Here is a 15941-nt window from a genome sequence, read left to right as displayed (position 1 = left end):
TTGCTGATTCACATTTAAGGCAGGGAGAATTAGGCTCTACTCTTTTCTTTACATTAAAAACATTTTTTTAATCTTTTTTTTTTTAAAGTAGATTCCATGCCCAATGTGGAGCCCAACATAGGACTTGAACTCAAGACCCTGACATCAAGACCTGAGCTGAGATCTAGAGTCGGACTCTTAACTGACTGAGCCACCCAGGCACCCCTAGGCTCTACCTTTTGAAGGGAAGAGCGGCAAGGAATTTGTGAATGTTGAAGAACCACAACAGGGGGCATCGATCAACCAGGACTAATGGAACACCTGCTGTGTGCTCAGAAGCTCAGTGGGTCTGTCTCCCCCTACAGAGGCTGGCTTTCAAGGAGAAGAGAAATTTCATAACTGAGAGTTGCCATCATCTCTCTTCCCTCAGGCTTCCTTTCAGAAGGTTAGCTGTTTCCTTACCTTCTTTTACCTTCAGGCAATTACATTTCCAAGGAAATTTCCATCTTTTCAGTTGATTCTGAGAAGGCTTCAGAGAAGAGAGGGGCTTGCACTGGATCTCTGAAGAGAAGCGGGGAGGAGAGGAAAGAAAGGGAGGAGCTCCTCAGGGTGGGAAACTTTTGGCACTTGCTACAGCTTCTCTGGCGATGAGTAACAGATTTCAAAATGAGTGAGCAAGAAGCAAACAAATAATAATAGAAAAACAGAAATGTGATTTCTTAAAATAGTTTAGGTATTGTTGTTTGAGATGCAGTGGCCTAGATACATACAATAGAGTGAGAAGAGGGAAGGAAGGCAGAGAATTTTACCAAAAGGGAAACCAGTCAGTTTCCCTCAGATGGGACTATGGTAGGGGCTGGCTTGCTGTTAGATGACAGTTAGCCAGAATGTCAGTTACAGGACAAGGGAACTTCAGCTGTGCCCACAAGATGACTTCCAGCAGGATCCCGGCACAACCTTCTCAAGCAAACGGGACCAGAGTCCCTAGCTTTGTGTAAGTCTTAAAGGAGAGCATCTCCTCCCCTCTCAACTCACATGTTACCACTAACTGCTCCCTGAGCCCAAAGCAATAAGGACTTCAGAGTTGCGGTTATGAGTGAAGAAACAAAGGAAAGGAGAGAGATTGATTTGTCTTTTGCAAAATAGGAATTTTTTTTATCATCAGCAAATATAACTTTTATCGCCCTCCAATAATAGTAGCTGGCAAGTGTGGTAGACAGCCTTCTAAAATGACCCCGATGACCCCCACGACCCCCACTTCCTAAATATGCCTTGTGTAATCTGCCCCCCTTGAATGTGACCTGGACCTAGTGACTTGCTTCTAACCAACAGAAGATGCCAAAGGAAGAGAATTCTAAAAAATTACAATTTTTAAAAAGATTTTTATTTATTTATTTGAGAGAGAGAGAGAGAGAGTGAGCACGAACAGGGGGAGGGGCAAAGGGTGAGGCAGAAGCAAAATTCCCACCGAGCAGGGAGCCCAATGCAGGGCTTGATCTTAGGACCCTGGGATCATGCCCTGAGTAGAAGGCAGACAACCAACTGAGCCATCCAGGCGCCCTGAGACTGTTACTTTTAAGATTAGAGTATAAAAGACTATGACTCCCATCTTGCTTCTACTCGCTCCTGCCTTTCACTTGTTCATGACCATGAAGACAGCTGCCGTGCTACAAGAGGTCCTAGGGAGACATCTACATGGCAAGGAACCCAGGCAAGACTCAGACCAAAGCCCGTGAAGAATAGAGACTGTCAGTCTAATACCCTGCAAGGAACCAAGACCTGCCAATCACAACTTGAGGGAGCTTGGAAACAGATCCACTCCCCGCAAGCCTGAAGGTTACCTTGACTGTAACCTTGTGAGAGACCCAGAGTCACGGGACCCAGCTATGCTGTGATTGGATTCCTGACACACAGAGACTGTAAAACAAGAAATGATGGGTCAAGCCACTAAGCTTTGCTTTTTTACACAACGATAGGTAACAAATACAAAAAACGATTGTTGCCTGGGTTCCGTCACTGGGTCGGTTCTCTTCTTTCAAAACGAGAATGAGAACAAAACATTCTGCAATGCTACACTCACTGTGGGAGATTAATGTCTGTGATCCCTGCCCACAAGAAACTAGAGCCGCTCGAACGTCCTGGAACATGATATGGTTTCCTTTGAGAGGAATAAAAAGCGAGTGGATAGAGAGCTTTCCTCCTCCATGACACCTGGCCCCACTAAGTCAAAAGATAAATCAACACCCCAGCCTGAGCAGTCCCCCTTCCTCTCTGCTGTCTTCCTCTCCTTTATCCGCCCCAGAGCTTCTCAGTTATTGCCACCTTAAAACACTTCTGGTCCTTGAGTTGGGCCAGGGAGTCCCATAGCCAAAACCCAGTGATGCCTGTCTTTCCTTAATTGGGAGGAAAAGTGAAGTGAATAGATATTTTTCTCCTAAATGTTTGGCACTTAGGACAGCTTATCTGCTGATGAGTAAGAGATTTCAAAATGAATGAGAACAGAGCAAACAAATAATAATAGAAAAACAGAAATGTGATTTCTTAAAATAGTTGATGTATTGTTGTCTGAGAAGCACTGGCCTAGATACATACAATAGAGTGAGAAGAGGGAAGGAAGGCAGAGAAAGAGAACGGAGTTCATGAACTTGGATTACATCTTTTGCCATTTCCTGGTGTTCTACAGGGAGCACCAGAAGGTCCAAGTGGCCAGAGCAAGTGTGAGAACGTCAGCTATTCCCAAGGGAGTGAACGGATTCCTCAGATTTGACCCCAGGTTGGAACTTCAGGGGAAATTCCCAGAGGCTTGAGGTACCCCAGGTCACATTATTGGAAGGTGGAGAAGAGACACTGTAATGAATCGTGTTTCCTAAGGCTGGAACCATTAAGGCTAACTGTGGGGTTCCAGTGACGTCTTCTGGTCACAAGGCTGGCAAATATTTTTTGTTTCCAAGGGGTGTAAGTGTGGGCACTGTGTTTGGGCCAGCCCCGTCAGTCTGAGATGACAATGACAAAAGCAAATGAATCCTCACTGTAGGGCCTCTCCGTTCTCTTATCAGCCTGGGTGCTTAGATTCTGGGGGTTGCTGGAGTCAACTGTGAGTCCAGGAGGCAGAGAGGGTGAGGTATGGAGATTGCATGATTGAGGAGATTAGAGCCAGGACTCTTGGGCATGAGTGGGAATGTACCTTGTGGAATCAGAAAGCACACCCCCGGCAAACACACACTCAACATAGACTACTAGACTGCCGCCATGCCTCATTTTCTGTGGGACGCTACATTTCCCAGCTACCTTTGCAGGTAGGTTTGGCCCTGTGAATATGAATGCAAGAGTCCTTAAAAGGAAGATTCAGGGGGCGCCTGGGTGGCTCAGTGGGTTGGGCCTCTGCCTTCGGCCCAGGTCATGATCTCGGGGTCCTAGTATCGAGCCCCATGTCAGGCTCTCTGCTCAGCAGGGAGCCTGCTTCCCCCTCTCTTTCTGCCTGCCTCTCTGCCTGCTTATGATCTCTCTCTCTGTCTCTCTCTCTGTCAAATAAATAAATAAAATCTTAAAAAAAAAAAAAAAAGGAGGATTCAGACCCTTTCTTCCCGCATCCTCCATTCTGCTGCCTGAAACAGGAACAGCTTGGTAAGCTGTCTTGGACCTTGCTTATTAAAGCAATACCTGTAGATGCAGAGCAGCCTGGGTCACGAGGCTTTGGAACTACCATATCAGCTCTGGACTATGTATGCTTGGAATGTTACAAGAAAGAGAAATAAGCCTCTGTCTTATATTAAGCCATTTATTTTGCAGTTTCTTTTACACCTAATTGTATATCCTAGAGCCCTGTCTTGGTAAATGAGATTACACTATGAGTGATTTGTTTCACAATTTGCTTATTAGACAGACATTTGTTGAGCATTGAGTCCTCTTATTGTATTCTCTTAAATAGAAGCTGGCAGGTGAGCACAGAGCCAGGACCAAAGGGGAGAATGAGTTTGGTCCATCAAGGGACACAGGGGAGGTGAGCTCATCTATCTGCCTGTTTTTCCCAGGACCATCTCTTGCCTTGGTTTCCGCAAGTGGCAGATACCCTATTTTGTCTATGAAGCCATTGTCACTTTTAGGGAAAGGAACTACGATTACCATGGGAGTCTACAGGGAAAGAGCAAGTTTAAGTTACTGTTAGCAAAGCTGATGATGGCGCAGAGCAGCGGGAGCATTCTCTCTTGATTGTTGCTAGAAGAAATGGACAAAGCAGCTTCCATTGACCTTCCAGAGAGTGGACCAGGATGGGCACATAAGAACAGCACCGTTGGGAAGGGGGCAGGCGGTGGGGCATGGGACTTCCCCACCAAATTGCCAGAGGAGAGGAAAAACCCTGATCATCAAATGTGTAATTTAAAAAAATCCAACATCTTAAATATACATGAAAGAGAAACATAGAAATAAAAGGCATGGGTTGGCATTCAAAGGGACATGCAGCTGCAAAAATTGAAAAGTTTTCAGATAGGGAGTAGAAACCTATCTCCACACAGGTAACCTGTACCACTTCGACATTTTGTCCCTGTGCTGTCGACTGGCTTGTTTAACTTCTGTTCCACCTCCTCCTGGTGTGCCTTCCCGTACAGCCGGGCTGGAAAGCGAAACATCAGACTATCACACCCAGGACTTCACATGTGATTTAGGTATAATGATCCCCCTGCAGCACCTAAGAACCGATGGGCATGGAGGTGAGTGGGGCAGAGGAATTTGTGGGGGGAGGCATTCTCTTTTTTGGCTAGGGCAGATATCACAGACACAGGCAATCATTTGACCACAGGTCCCTGATCGTGAAATCAAAGCTAAGGTGTGTGGTCCTGGTGCCAACGGTGGCAGTGATGGCTTCCTGATTCCTACCTTCCTGATGGTGACAGAGGTAGTGGCTTTCCTGGCAGCTCAGCACTGCAGTGGTTTGGGGGTTTCGTGCCTGGAGGCTCAGTCTGGTAAGCCCCCAGTTGTCTATCTTACATCTCTTTCTGCTTAGAATAGGCCCAGTGGTGCCTGTGATCTGCAACTGGAGCGTGATGCTAACGCGCCTAACATAAAGCGGGGCTCACTAAATGTCTGTTGAACGAATGAATCAGTGGGCAAATGGAGACTGATGTCCGCAGTCAAAACAGCTGCACTCAGTAGAGCGCTGAAATCAATTTGGTGGATTCTAACCCACATTTCTGAAGATTTTGTTTCTTTTAGGGAGAGGGAGAGAGAGCCCGAGAGGAGGAAGGGGCAGAGAGTGAAGGACAAGGAGAGAGAATCCCAAGCACAGCCTGCACTGAGTAGAAAGCCTCCATCTCACAAGCCTGAGCTGAAACCAAGAGTCAGACACAGCGGATTGAGCCACCCAGGCGCCCTCCAACCAACATTTTTTCAAAAGGTGGAATAGAATAAAGAATCTCGGGGTGCCTGGGTGGCTCAGTGGGTTAAAGCCTCTGCCTTCGGCTCAGGTCATGATCCCAGGGTTCTGGGATCGAGCCCCGCATCGGGCTCTCTGCTCCGTGGGGAGCCTGTTTTCTCTTCTCTCTCTGCCTGCCTCTCTGCCTTCTTGTGATCTCTGCCTGTCAAATAAATAAATAAAATCTTAAAAAAAAAAACAAGAATAAAGAATCTCAGAACAGATCACATACAGTAAATGTAAGTATTACTTTGTGAAACTTCAGTTGCATGCACAGACACACACACATTTGCAGTGGCAACAATCCAAATATTCAACCAGCAGCATGACACAGACATCAACTGATTGGAGTGGATGCTAACAGTAGCTACTGGTGTCTGAATACCAGTATAAAATGTACCTCCTTTAGGGGTGCCTGGGTGGCTCGGTGGGTTAAAGCCTCTGCCTTCAGCTTTAGGTCATGATCCCAGGGTCCCAGGATCGAGCTCTGCATTGGGCTCTCTGCTCAGCAAGGAGCCTGCTTCCTCCTCTCTCTCTGCCTGCCTCTCTGCCTACTTGTGATCTCTGTCTGTCAAGTAAATAGATAAAATCTTTAAAAAAAAAAAATGTATCTCCTGGGGCACCTGGGAGGCTCAGTGGGTTAAAGCCTCTGCCTTCGGCTCAGGTCATGATCCCAGAGTCCTGGGATCGAGCCCCGCATCGGGCTCTCTGCTCAGTGGGGAGCCTGCTTCTCCCTCTCTCCCTCTCTCTCTGCCTGCCTCTCTGCCTACTTGTAATCTCTGTCTGTCAAAAAAATAAATAAAATCTTTAAAAAAATGTATGTGCTTTAGTTAAAAAAAAAAAAGTGAAATTCATTGGTCTGTGGATTGTAGCCTAACGCTTTTGGGGAATAGGAGGCAGTGGGCCCATGTTTCTAAGCACCCGTCCTTTGGCATTATCCCTGGCCAAAGGAACATGTCCATGATCCACTCCTGCCCCTGCGGGAAACTTTCCTGGATCTAGAGCAGTCCTCACATGGCATGGCTTGGGATATTCTAGATATCTGTGTTTCTGCCGGCCAACATCCATCCCCATTTGTCAGGAACCAGCAATCCCCCATCTCCCCGCTGCCACCCCTAGCCCAGGTGTCAACTGCTGTTAGTCTCAGGGCCCTGCAGGTTTCCCAAACTTGACTGACTCCTGACTCCACCATGCCCTTGCACAAGCAGACAGCCTGTCCTCACTGTGCTCTGCTCCTTCTCACCTCCAAATCTTTGCTTATTCTGGATCCTTGCTTGGAAGCCCTCTAATCTCAGCTTGACTGAATCCTAGTTTCTCTTCAAGGCTTTGAAAAAGAACACCCCCCCTCTTTTTCTGCTGACATCTGAGACTGTCCTGGGCATTCTACATAGAACCTTGGTGTCTCCACCCTTTCACCTCCAAATACTTCCCACTCCCCATCTTCTCTAGGAAGCTTTGGCTGGGCTGACCCCACATCTCAAACTCTTTTGAGTGCCTCCTTATTCATCATTCTCCCTAGATTACCTTGAGAGTTCCTTCAGGAATGAACTGAGTAATAGACAATTTCCATTACATCAGTTTTCTCCAGAGTTTTATTTTGGAATTTCCCAGACTGATAAAACTTCTGGGGCCCCGGGTGGCTCAGTCAGTTGAGCCTCCGATTCTTGGTTTCAGCTCAAGTCATTACCTCTTGGTCGTGAGATCAGCCACGCATCAGGTTCTGCACTCAGCCCAGAGTCTGCTTCAGATTCTCTCTCCCCCTCCAGCTCTCTCTCTCTCAAATAAATAAAATAAATAAGTAAAATCTTAAAAAAAAAAAAAAGCCCTTCCAGAAAACTCTGGGAACTGACAGAATTTGCATATTAACCACGTGTATATAACAACCATGTAACAACAACAGGAAAAACCAAAAGAAACTACCATTGTGTTATTGCCAGTGTTTCATGAAAACACATTTGAACACCAAGAAAGTAGGAAGGGCATAATTTCAGAACATAGAATCATTCTTTAAGTTTATCTTTAACAAAAAACCCTACATCACCCCCATTTTCTCCATTTTGCTGAGGACCAGTGAAAACATTGCCACGGAAACCGCCAGAAAGGTGCTGGAAGGAAGAGAGAGACAGTGGAGAATGTCAGAAGAGGGAGGGAAGGTGAAGAGACAGAGAGTCGGGGGTAGGAGGAGATCACAGAGGTCCCCCAGTGAGGTGTCCCCCTGCCCTGGACTGACTCCCATTCTCCTCATACAAGACTGGAGCAGCCATGTTTGGACCCTGGCCAATGGGCCACACTGTGGCCACACTCACAGGTCGGGTGGCTCAGTGACCACTCCTACACCCCTGGCCCTGGACACCCTGGTGATCTGGCTCCCACACCCCGCTTCATGCTGCAGAGGTGTCCTGGACTTGTGCCTGTGACCAGACCAGCTAGACTGGGGAGACAAGCCATTGGTACAGGAGAAGGAGTGCAGGACTTGGAGACGAGAGCCCAGGGTCTAGGACAAACTCTGCTGCTTTGCTTGTGGAAGTCCCTCCTTCTCTGGGTGTCCGTTTCCTCACCTTAAAATGAAGGTTCTAAACCAGTCTTGAGTCATTTCTGAGGAAAACTGCAGACGCTTGTCTTTAAAAAAATTGTTTTAAGCCACACACATAGAATTTCAGGGGCTCCGCCATCCCCTCAGAGCCTTCAGTGAACTTCCCAGGGGCCCTGGGACCCCAGATCAAGAATCCCAGCTTGCCAATCCTGACACACAGTGGCTGGTTTCTTACCTCCAAATGTGTCCTTTTTGGAGCAGTTAACAGTATTTTCCAGTTTCCTAACACACACAAGGGCATGACCAAACACCTCGGGGAAGGAGAGAACTCTGTACAAAGAATTGAGTGCTTGGGGATCCCCTCTAGTTCACAGTGGGGCTGGGAGAGACAGTGAGCTTCATGGTGGGTAACTAGCTGCCCAAAGCAGCAGACCACGGGTCTGGAGAGCTGTAGATCACGACTGCTGGAGGGAGAGGACACTGTGATAACAAAATCCCTTTACTGGGAACAAGGCCTTATGGTCACCCACTGCAGTGTGGGACAGGGGTAAGAGCTTGGGCTCCATAGCTAGAATGCCCTGCGTTTGTATCAAGGCTCTGTGACTTAATGTGCTATTTGGGCAAGTTATTATGCCTTGAACTTTTGGGTTCCTCATCTATAAAATGGGGCTAAGAGTTATGCAGCAGAAATGATAGAATACACTGAATTCTCTGAGACTTCCTTTAGTTTCCCATCCTCCCTTGCAGAAGCTGAGGTCATGTGACTAGTTTTGGCCAATGGTCTGTGAGTGGAAGAGGCGTGTGTCACTCCAGGCTGAGGCATTGAAGTGTCTGTATCCTTTCTCCATCTCTTTCTTCCACCTTCCAGCATGACCCTGGAGGCCAGTCTTCCAGATGGTGTAGCTACAAGACAGAAGAAAGATCTTCTGTTCCATACCAGATTTTACATGAGTGGTAAATAGGACATTATTGTACCAAGCCACTGAAATTTCAGGAGCTCTCTGTTGTGGCAGATAGTGTTAATTACCCTGACTAATACAGGGAGATCTAAATGGGTTGATGCATCCCAAACCCTCTGAGTACAGTGGAGGCTCTTATTCTCAGATGAAAGCCTTAAGGCCCCTATTTTAGTCAGCCCATAACAAAACATCACAGACTAGGGAGCTTAAATGACAGAGATGTATTTCTCACAGTTCTGAAAACTGGAGCCCCAAAATCAGGGTGTCAGCATGGTCAGGTTCTGGTGAGAGCCCTCTTCTTGGTTTGCAGATGGCTGCATTTTGTGCTGTGTCCTCATATAGCAGACAGAAAGAGACATCAAGCTCTCTGGTGTCTTTTTTTTTTTTTTAAAGTAATTTTTACAACCAATGTGGGGCTCGAACTTGTGATCCCGGATCAAGAGTAGAGATGCTCTATCAAGTGAACCAGCCAGGTGCCCCTCTGGTGTCTCTTCCTATGAGGGCACTAAACCCCTTAGGGGGGAACCCTCATGACCTCATCTAAACCTAATCACTTCCCGAAGTCCCAACACATTGTGGGGGCAGGGCTTCAATGTATGAATTTGGGAGGGGGCATAAGTGGGTCTGTAGCTCCCCATACTAAGCCAGACCTTCTCACATCTCTTCTTAAAAGCAATTTTTTTTTCAAGATTGATTGATTGATTGATTGATTTTAGAGAGAGGGAGAGAGAGAGAAAGCAGGCAGGGGGAGGGGCAGAGAGAGAGGGAGAGAGAGAATCTCAGGCAGACTCCCCATGGAGTGCAGAGTCCGACACAGGGCTCGATCTCATGACCCTGAGATCATGACCTGAGCCAAACTCAAGAGTGGGACGCCTAACCCACTGAGCCACCCAGGTGCCCCCCAAAGCAGATTTTTAAAAGCAGAAGCAGGCAACCCCCAAAGCAGATTTTTAAAAGCAGAAGCAGGCAAGTGTGAGGTGAGGTGGGGGTTTCATGAAGAGGGATGTCCTGAGGAAGGTGCCTCTCCCACAATTCCACTGATCACTATATGCTGCTGTCCCTTAAACCCCCTTTCCTTCTGAGTCTTCCTCTCTCCTCCCCTCCCTTTTGTCCCCACGCCCTGACTTTTCATACAATTCAGAGACAAAATCTTAGACAATTAATCATCTAACCCAGACCAGACACATCCTAGGTCTTGGAGGCCACCTTGTCTTACCTCCTGTTTCTTACCGACAGCAAGACTGGACCTCGAGAGGGGGTGAGAAGCTCCAGAAGTCGGCGCTGGCTTCTCCAAAAGATACGGGGCGGGGGGCCGCTGGGGGCACCAAGGACAAAGAGAATGAGAGAGTCAGACTATTAGGAAGGAAGCTTGTTTCATTTTGGTATATCGACTTTGCATCATTTTTCAAAGCTAAATTTTCCTTCACAGATGGGTTTTTTCTTCATTTTGGAAGTCATGCCTAGGGAGGCCCCTAGGGCCCCTAAAATGTGCGCTCCGGTCTGTCCAAGGCTTGACTCAGGGTGTCACGGGAGCTCTTTTCCTTATTCCATTAGCTTCCCAGGGCCCGGGGGGAGTCCTCAGCGGTGCCGGAAAGGACTTCTGTCTGCCTCTGCTCCTGAGCAGCCTGTGACCATTAAATTCTTCACCCTCTACCTCCAGCCCAGGGAGGGCCCCTGGGGCACCAGGTCACATGCCAGGCAGGGGGTTTATCCCTGTGGCCCCTCCAGCCCCAGCAGAGCCTCGAACCTCAGCACCCAGGCCCATGGCCACAGCCTTCATGCTCCTTGTGGGGGTCCTTCTCCCTTGCTGGGGCGATTTCCGGCTCTTTAAAAAGAGGTTCATGAAGGTGAGCCAAAAGAGCGTTTTGAACTTTCTACTACAGTGGGCGTGGGGGTGGGGGTGGGGTGTCTGGCATCACAGACCAGCCAGGAGGCCCCAGTCGGGTTTGAAGAGTGAAGTAGGGGGTGGTTGTGGGTACCACCCCAAAATGGGGACTTGTTCCCGGGGCTGGAAGCTTAATGTGTCCCTCCCCACCCCCAAAGAGCTTCAAAGCCCTGCTTCACCTCCCCGGTGGGTCTGGAGGTGAAAGAAAGTGGTCTTGTGACCAGCACCACTCCCTCCCTCCCCTGAGCCAGTGCCCACCCCCACCGTCTGAGACCTGGTCCCCCAGCCACACCTTACCAACCTGCCCGCACTCCCTCTTCTCCCTCTCCTGAGCACAATCACTGTTCCTTCCCTTCCCTGTCTTTCTCCCCCTCCCTTTGTTTCCACGCAACCCCCACCCCCCAAACCAGAGTGTGATCTCGGAGTATTTGCTCCCCTAGCACCAGGGAGATGGAGGCCCAGGAAAGGAGAGGCAGAAAGGGAAGTACTAACCCCCTCTTCTTCTGCTTCTCTGAGCACTGCTGGGGCGGGTATGGGGTAGGGGTGGCACCTGGTGGTCACCACCTCATGGCTTCTCTTCCTGGACCCCTGGGGCCTTGACGATGCCCCCCATCCCTCCCACTCCTTGGCATGTCGCCAGAGAACTGGTGACATTTGTCCCCACAGGTGAATGGGGCTGAGTGCTCCCACCACTCTGAGTGTGCCAGTGACTGCTGCCTGATGGACCTGGACCGTGCTGGTGCCTTCTGTGCTCCCAGGGCCAGAATGGCCATGTTGTGCTTGTTCCAGGTGACGCTCCGGGCTGGTGCAGCTGACTCTGCCTTGAGGGGTGGGGGAGGCTACAGAAGCCCACGTGGCTGTCCCTGCTTTCCCACCCTCTGCTTGGGGTACCCTCACCCTTTCCTCCTCCCGGCAAGCTCCTACTCGTCCTGCAGGACAACTCCAGTCACCTCTCGGGGAAGCCTTCCCTCCTTGGAGCTCCTGGGAGCTCCAAGGGGAGCTCCTCATGGGAGGGTATGGAGCTCATACCCTCAGCGCAGTGTGGCTCCCGCCAATTTGCCTTGTGTTCCCATCGCCTCCACCACTGGCGGGAACCCTTCCGGGGTGGGCTTACAGCAGGTTCACCTCTGAACCCCCTCCCTCCCAACTTAGTACCTGCACATATTAGGGGTTCAACGAATGTTCGTTGAATGAACATCTCTCCCCTGACTCACTGAGACAAAGTCGATGGGAAGAGACTTTTCCCTACCCATTCCCCACTTCCCTAATTTTTTTTTAAAGATTTTATTTATTTATTTGTCAGAAAGAGAGCGCGCACAAGCAGGCAGAGTGGCAGGCAGAGGCAGAGAGAGAAGCAGGCTCCCCGCTGAGCAAGGAGCCTGATGTGGGACTTGATCCCAGGACCCTGGGATCATGACCTGAACCAAAGGCAGACGCCTTGGCAGATTGGGAGTGGGACCTGAGTTTGTTTCTTTGTTTAAGAGTTTATTTCTTTATTTGACAGAGAGAAAGAGAGAGAGAGAGAGAGCACATAAACAGGGGGAGCGGCAGAGGCAGAGGGAGAAGCAACCTTCTGCTGAGGAGGGAGCCTGATGCAGGGCTGGATCCCAGCACACTGGGATCACGATCTGAGCCAAAGGCAGACGATTAACCATCTGAGCCACCCAGGGGCCCTGGACCTGAGCTTTTCCACTTCCTGTCTATGTGACCTCAACCAGGTCACTTCTGCTCTCTGAGCCTCAGTTTCCTCCTCTGTAAAATGGGGCTAAAGGCACAACCTCACTGGGTTGTCCTGGCAACAACGGTGCTCATTGGAGCTTGGTTATGAGCCGGCAGAAATGCGGAACGCAGCGTACATGTTGTTACTACTCTCATTTCTTATCTGGCCCTGGGCCCACGCCTTTCTAGAAGAATGGGCTCGGCCTCCATGTCCCTGTCTGGGGAGCTGCCAGTGCCCTAGGGATGGAGCCAGTCCTTTGACTCTACAGCTGGGGTGGCCAGAGGGTCTTTTCATTATGGCCCCTTGCTCTATTTTATCCAGTCCTCATGATCACCCTGTGGGGCAAGTTACTATTACTATCCCCATTTGACAGATGAGGAAACTGAGACCAAGAAGCTCATTAACTTGCCTAAAGTCATAAAGCTATCCTCGGCAGAGCTGACACCCCTTTACTCATGCTTGTGTTCCTCCTCTCCGAGATGTTTAAGCCTCCTTCTTCCCTTCACCTCAGTGACCCCCAACTCTTGTTCGCATTTCCCACAGACCAAGGGAGCTCTCAACATCATATGCCCCTGCCAAAGCGGCTTGAGTTGCATATCCAGGGACCCACTCTGTTCCCGCCGGTGCCATTTGATTTAGAGGAGGACATAGGCTGATTGCTGACCACCCCCCGCCCTGGGGCCAGAGGCCTGAAGAGCCCCCGTATTGCTCACGATCCAGCTCCTGAGACATTAAATTCACTTCCTGACCCTGGCTTCTGTCTGCACTTCCTGGGAGAGGGAACCTGCTAGGTATTATTCCAGTCCAGGGGCGGGAAAGTTCATCCCTGTCTGTGGTGGTCTCAGGCCAAACTGCAGGAGAGGAACAGGGTAGGGGAAGGTGAGTGAAGAGGTGGTGTCCCGGAAGGGTGTGGAGGTTTTTACAGGAAGGGCGGGGTTGAGGAATGTGGCTGGAGGGCGTATGTTGGGGTGCTCATGGATGAGTATGAGGTAGAAAGGACTGGAAGGGAATTTTGAAATGCTTTCTAAGGGGAGCACAAGGATGGAGATCATTGAGAGAATGTTGATGAGAATATATAATGTAAATGCCAGAATGTTCATGCCGGTGGGGGGAAAGACCTGGTGCACTGAGGTCTCTCCCCACTCTCTCAGATATTATCCGTTCCATTTTGTGGGCAAAAAAACTGAGGCTGAGAGCTACATGACTCTCAGTGTCACCCCATGAGGGTTTCAATGAGGAGTCTTTCTGCTGCAAGTACCCAAAGCAACCCAAACTGGTCTAGATGATCAGGAAATTCATGCATGGTCAGAACTGGAAGTTCAGTGGTAGGCGGGCTTCAGGTCTGGCTGAATCCAGGCACTTCATGCCCCTGAGGCTGGATTCCTTCTCAGTAGCCACAAAAGTTCCAGGGGTCACCTAACAATAACTAACAGCTAGGATTTCTTGAGCACTTATGTTCCACACACTACGCAAAGTGCTTTCTTATCTATATTAACTCATTTTATTGTTACAAATTTAGAGTAGGTACTATAATTACCCCTATTTTAGGAAGGGAGGGGCGCCTGGCTGTCTCAGTCGGAAGACCATGTGACTCTTCATCTCAGGGTCATGAGATCGAACCCCATGTTGGGTGTAAAGATCACTAAAAAAATAAATAAATAAACCTATTTTATAAATAGGGTGTTGAGTACCCTTCTCAGGAGTTCAGAGTAAAGGATAGGGCTGGGATTTGAACCCAGGCTGTCTTGCTCCAGAAGGCAGGCTCTTAATCATGAAGGTGGCTGGGATCTTTCACATAACCACAGCTTTTTCCTCCCATAAGTCTGATCAGCCTTTTCTCTGCCCAGACATGGGCTCTCATCCTTTCTCTCAGAAGCCTTATTTCTAAGGTGAGGTCTCTAACCCCCACCCCCAATAGTTTCCTTCTTTTTCGCCCCCAATACAAGGCAAGAGACAATGCTATGAATTCAAGCCCCTTTTCATTTTCTTCATCCTTGGCACCAGAAGGATTGCTTTTATACAGGTAGCTTGAGCTGTGTGACTATTTCTAGCCAGTGAGGTGACAGGTGTAACTTCTGGGCCAAAGCAGAGAAGGCCAAGCGTGACACAATAAAAAGGAAGACTCCTTTTTGGATGACTGGCCAGTGATAGTTTTCCAGCCCCTTTGGCGCCACAACCAGGCAAGCCGGTTAGAAATCACATACCTCCTCCCTTGGCGCTGATGGGCAGCGCAGACCATACAACTGCTCTGCTGACCCCAGCCTGCTCTGTGGAAACCTCACTCTGGCCCCATCATCACAGTAAGAGCCAAAGCCACACACCCCTTCATCCTTGCCGCTCACACCTCCTTGCACCTGTCCTGAAGTTTCCTGTGTTCCAGTAATCAATCTTTTCCTATCGTCTTGGTTTGTGCATGATAGGTCCCAACATCCAAACCAATATGGGATGAGAGTTGATCTCCCCCTCCATGAAACACCCAGAAAAGCTTTGAGTTCTCCAGTTCTCTTTTGCCATGACCAGGTGGTGGGATAAGGTGGTGGCTGGGGAGTGGGGGCGCAGTGCCTGGGTCACTAAGTCACTGGGTGAGGGACGGTGACCCCGAGAGTGTCCTGATTCACAGCTGACTTTGCACATGTGTTCACAAGTGTGGTGTCAATCCTCTGTGATTCCTGGGTACTTTGTTCCCACAGCATTACCTAGCTTGACTTACCAGCCTCTAAGAAAATGTCCGGCTGCTCTGCCCTCTGTCTTACCAGCTGTTCCCACCGCCAAGGCTGTCACTTTGTGGACTGTCTTCACTGCAACCCACTCACAGTCTTGGAATGTCTGGCTTGGAATTCTTCTGCTGGCCTGCAGAGATGCCTCCAGGCATATAGGAATTTTCCCAGAGGGGGAGTTATTGAAATTCTAATTGAGGGGCACCTGGGTGCTTCAGTCGGTTAAACATTAGACCCTTGATTTCAGCTCAGGTCATGACCTTAGGTCCTAGGATAGAGCCCCACCCCTGGGCTCTGCACTGAGTGTGGAGCCTGCTTAAGATTCTTTCTCCAGCGCCTGGGTGGCTCAGTTGGTCAAGTGACTGCCTTTGGCTCAGGTCATGATCCCGGGGTCCTGGGATGGAGCCCAGAATCAGGCTCCTTGCTCAGTGGGGAGCCTGCTTCTCCTTCTCCCTCTGCCTGCTACTCCGCCTGCTCTGTCAAATAAATAAATAAAATCTTAAAAAAAAAAAAAGATTCTCAGGGGCCTGGGTGGCTCAATCATTATGCATCTGCCTTTGGCTTAGGTCATGCTCTCAGGGTTCTGGGATTGAGTCCTGAATCAGTGGGGAGCCTGCTTCTCCCACTCCTACTCCCCCTGCTTGTGTTCCCTCCCTCTCTCTCTCCATCAAATAAAGAAATAAAAATCTTAAAAAAAAAATTCTCTTTTTCCCTCTTCCTGCTCCCCCCAACCCCTCT

At 49.2% G+C, this 15941-nt stretch overlaps 1 protein-coding gene across 1 annotated transcript; it reads left to right on the top strand.

Moving 5' to 3' along the window:
- Positions 1–10644: 10644 nt before the first annotated feature.
- On the top strand, positions 10645–13125 carry CLPSL2 (colipase like 2; the record flags this gene model as incomplete). Its single annotated transcript, XM_080806422.1, has 3 exons — positions 10645–10728; positions 11433–11555; positions 13030–13125. The coding sequence occupies 3 exons, from the start codon at positions 10645–10647 to the stop codon at positions 13123–13125; spliced, it is 303 nt and encodes a 100-aa protein (XP_080662548.1).
- Between the last annotated feature and the right edge of the window lie 2816 nt (positions 13126–15941).

Source organism: Martes martes, assembly GCF_963455335.1.
Source record: "Martes martes genome assembly, chromosome: 6".
Taxonomy (NCBI): Eukaryota; Metazoa; Chordata; class Mammalia; order Carnivora; family Mustelidae; genus Martes; species Martes martes.
Note: the sequence above shows the minus strand (reverse complement) of the source record. Positions and strands in the feature narration are given on the sequence as shown.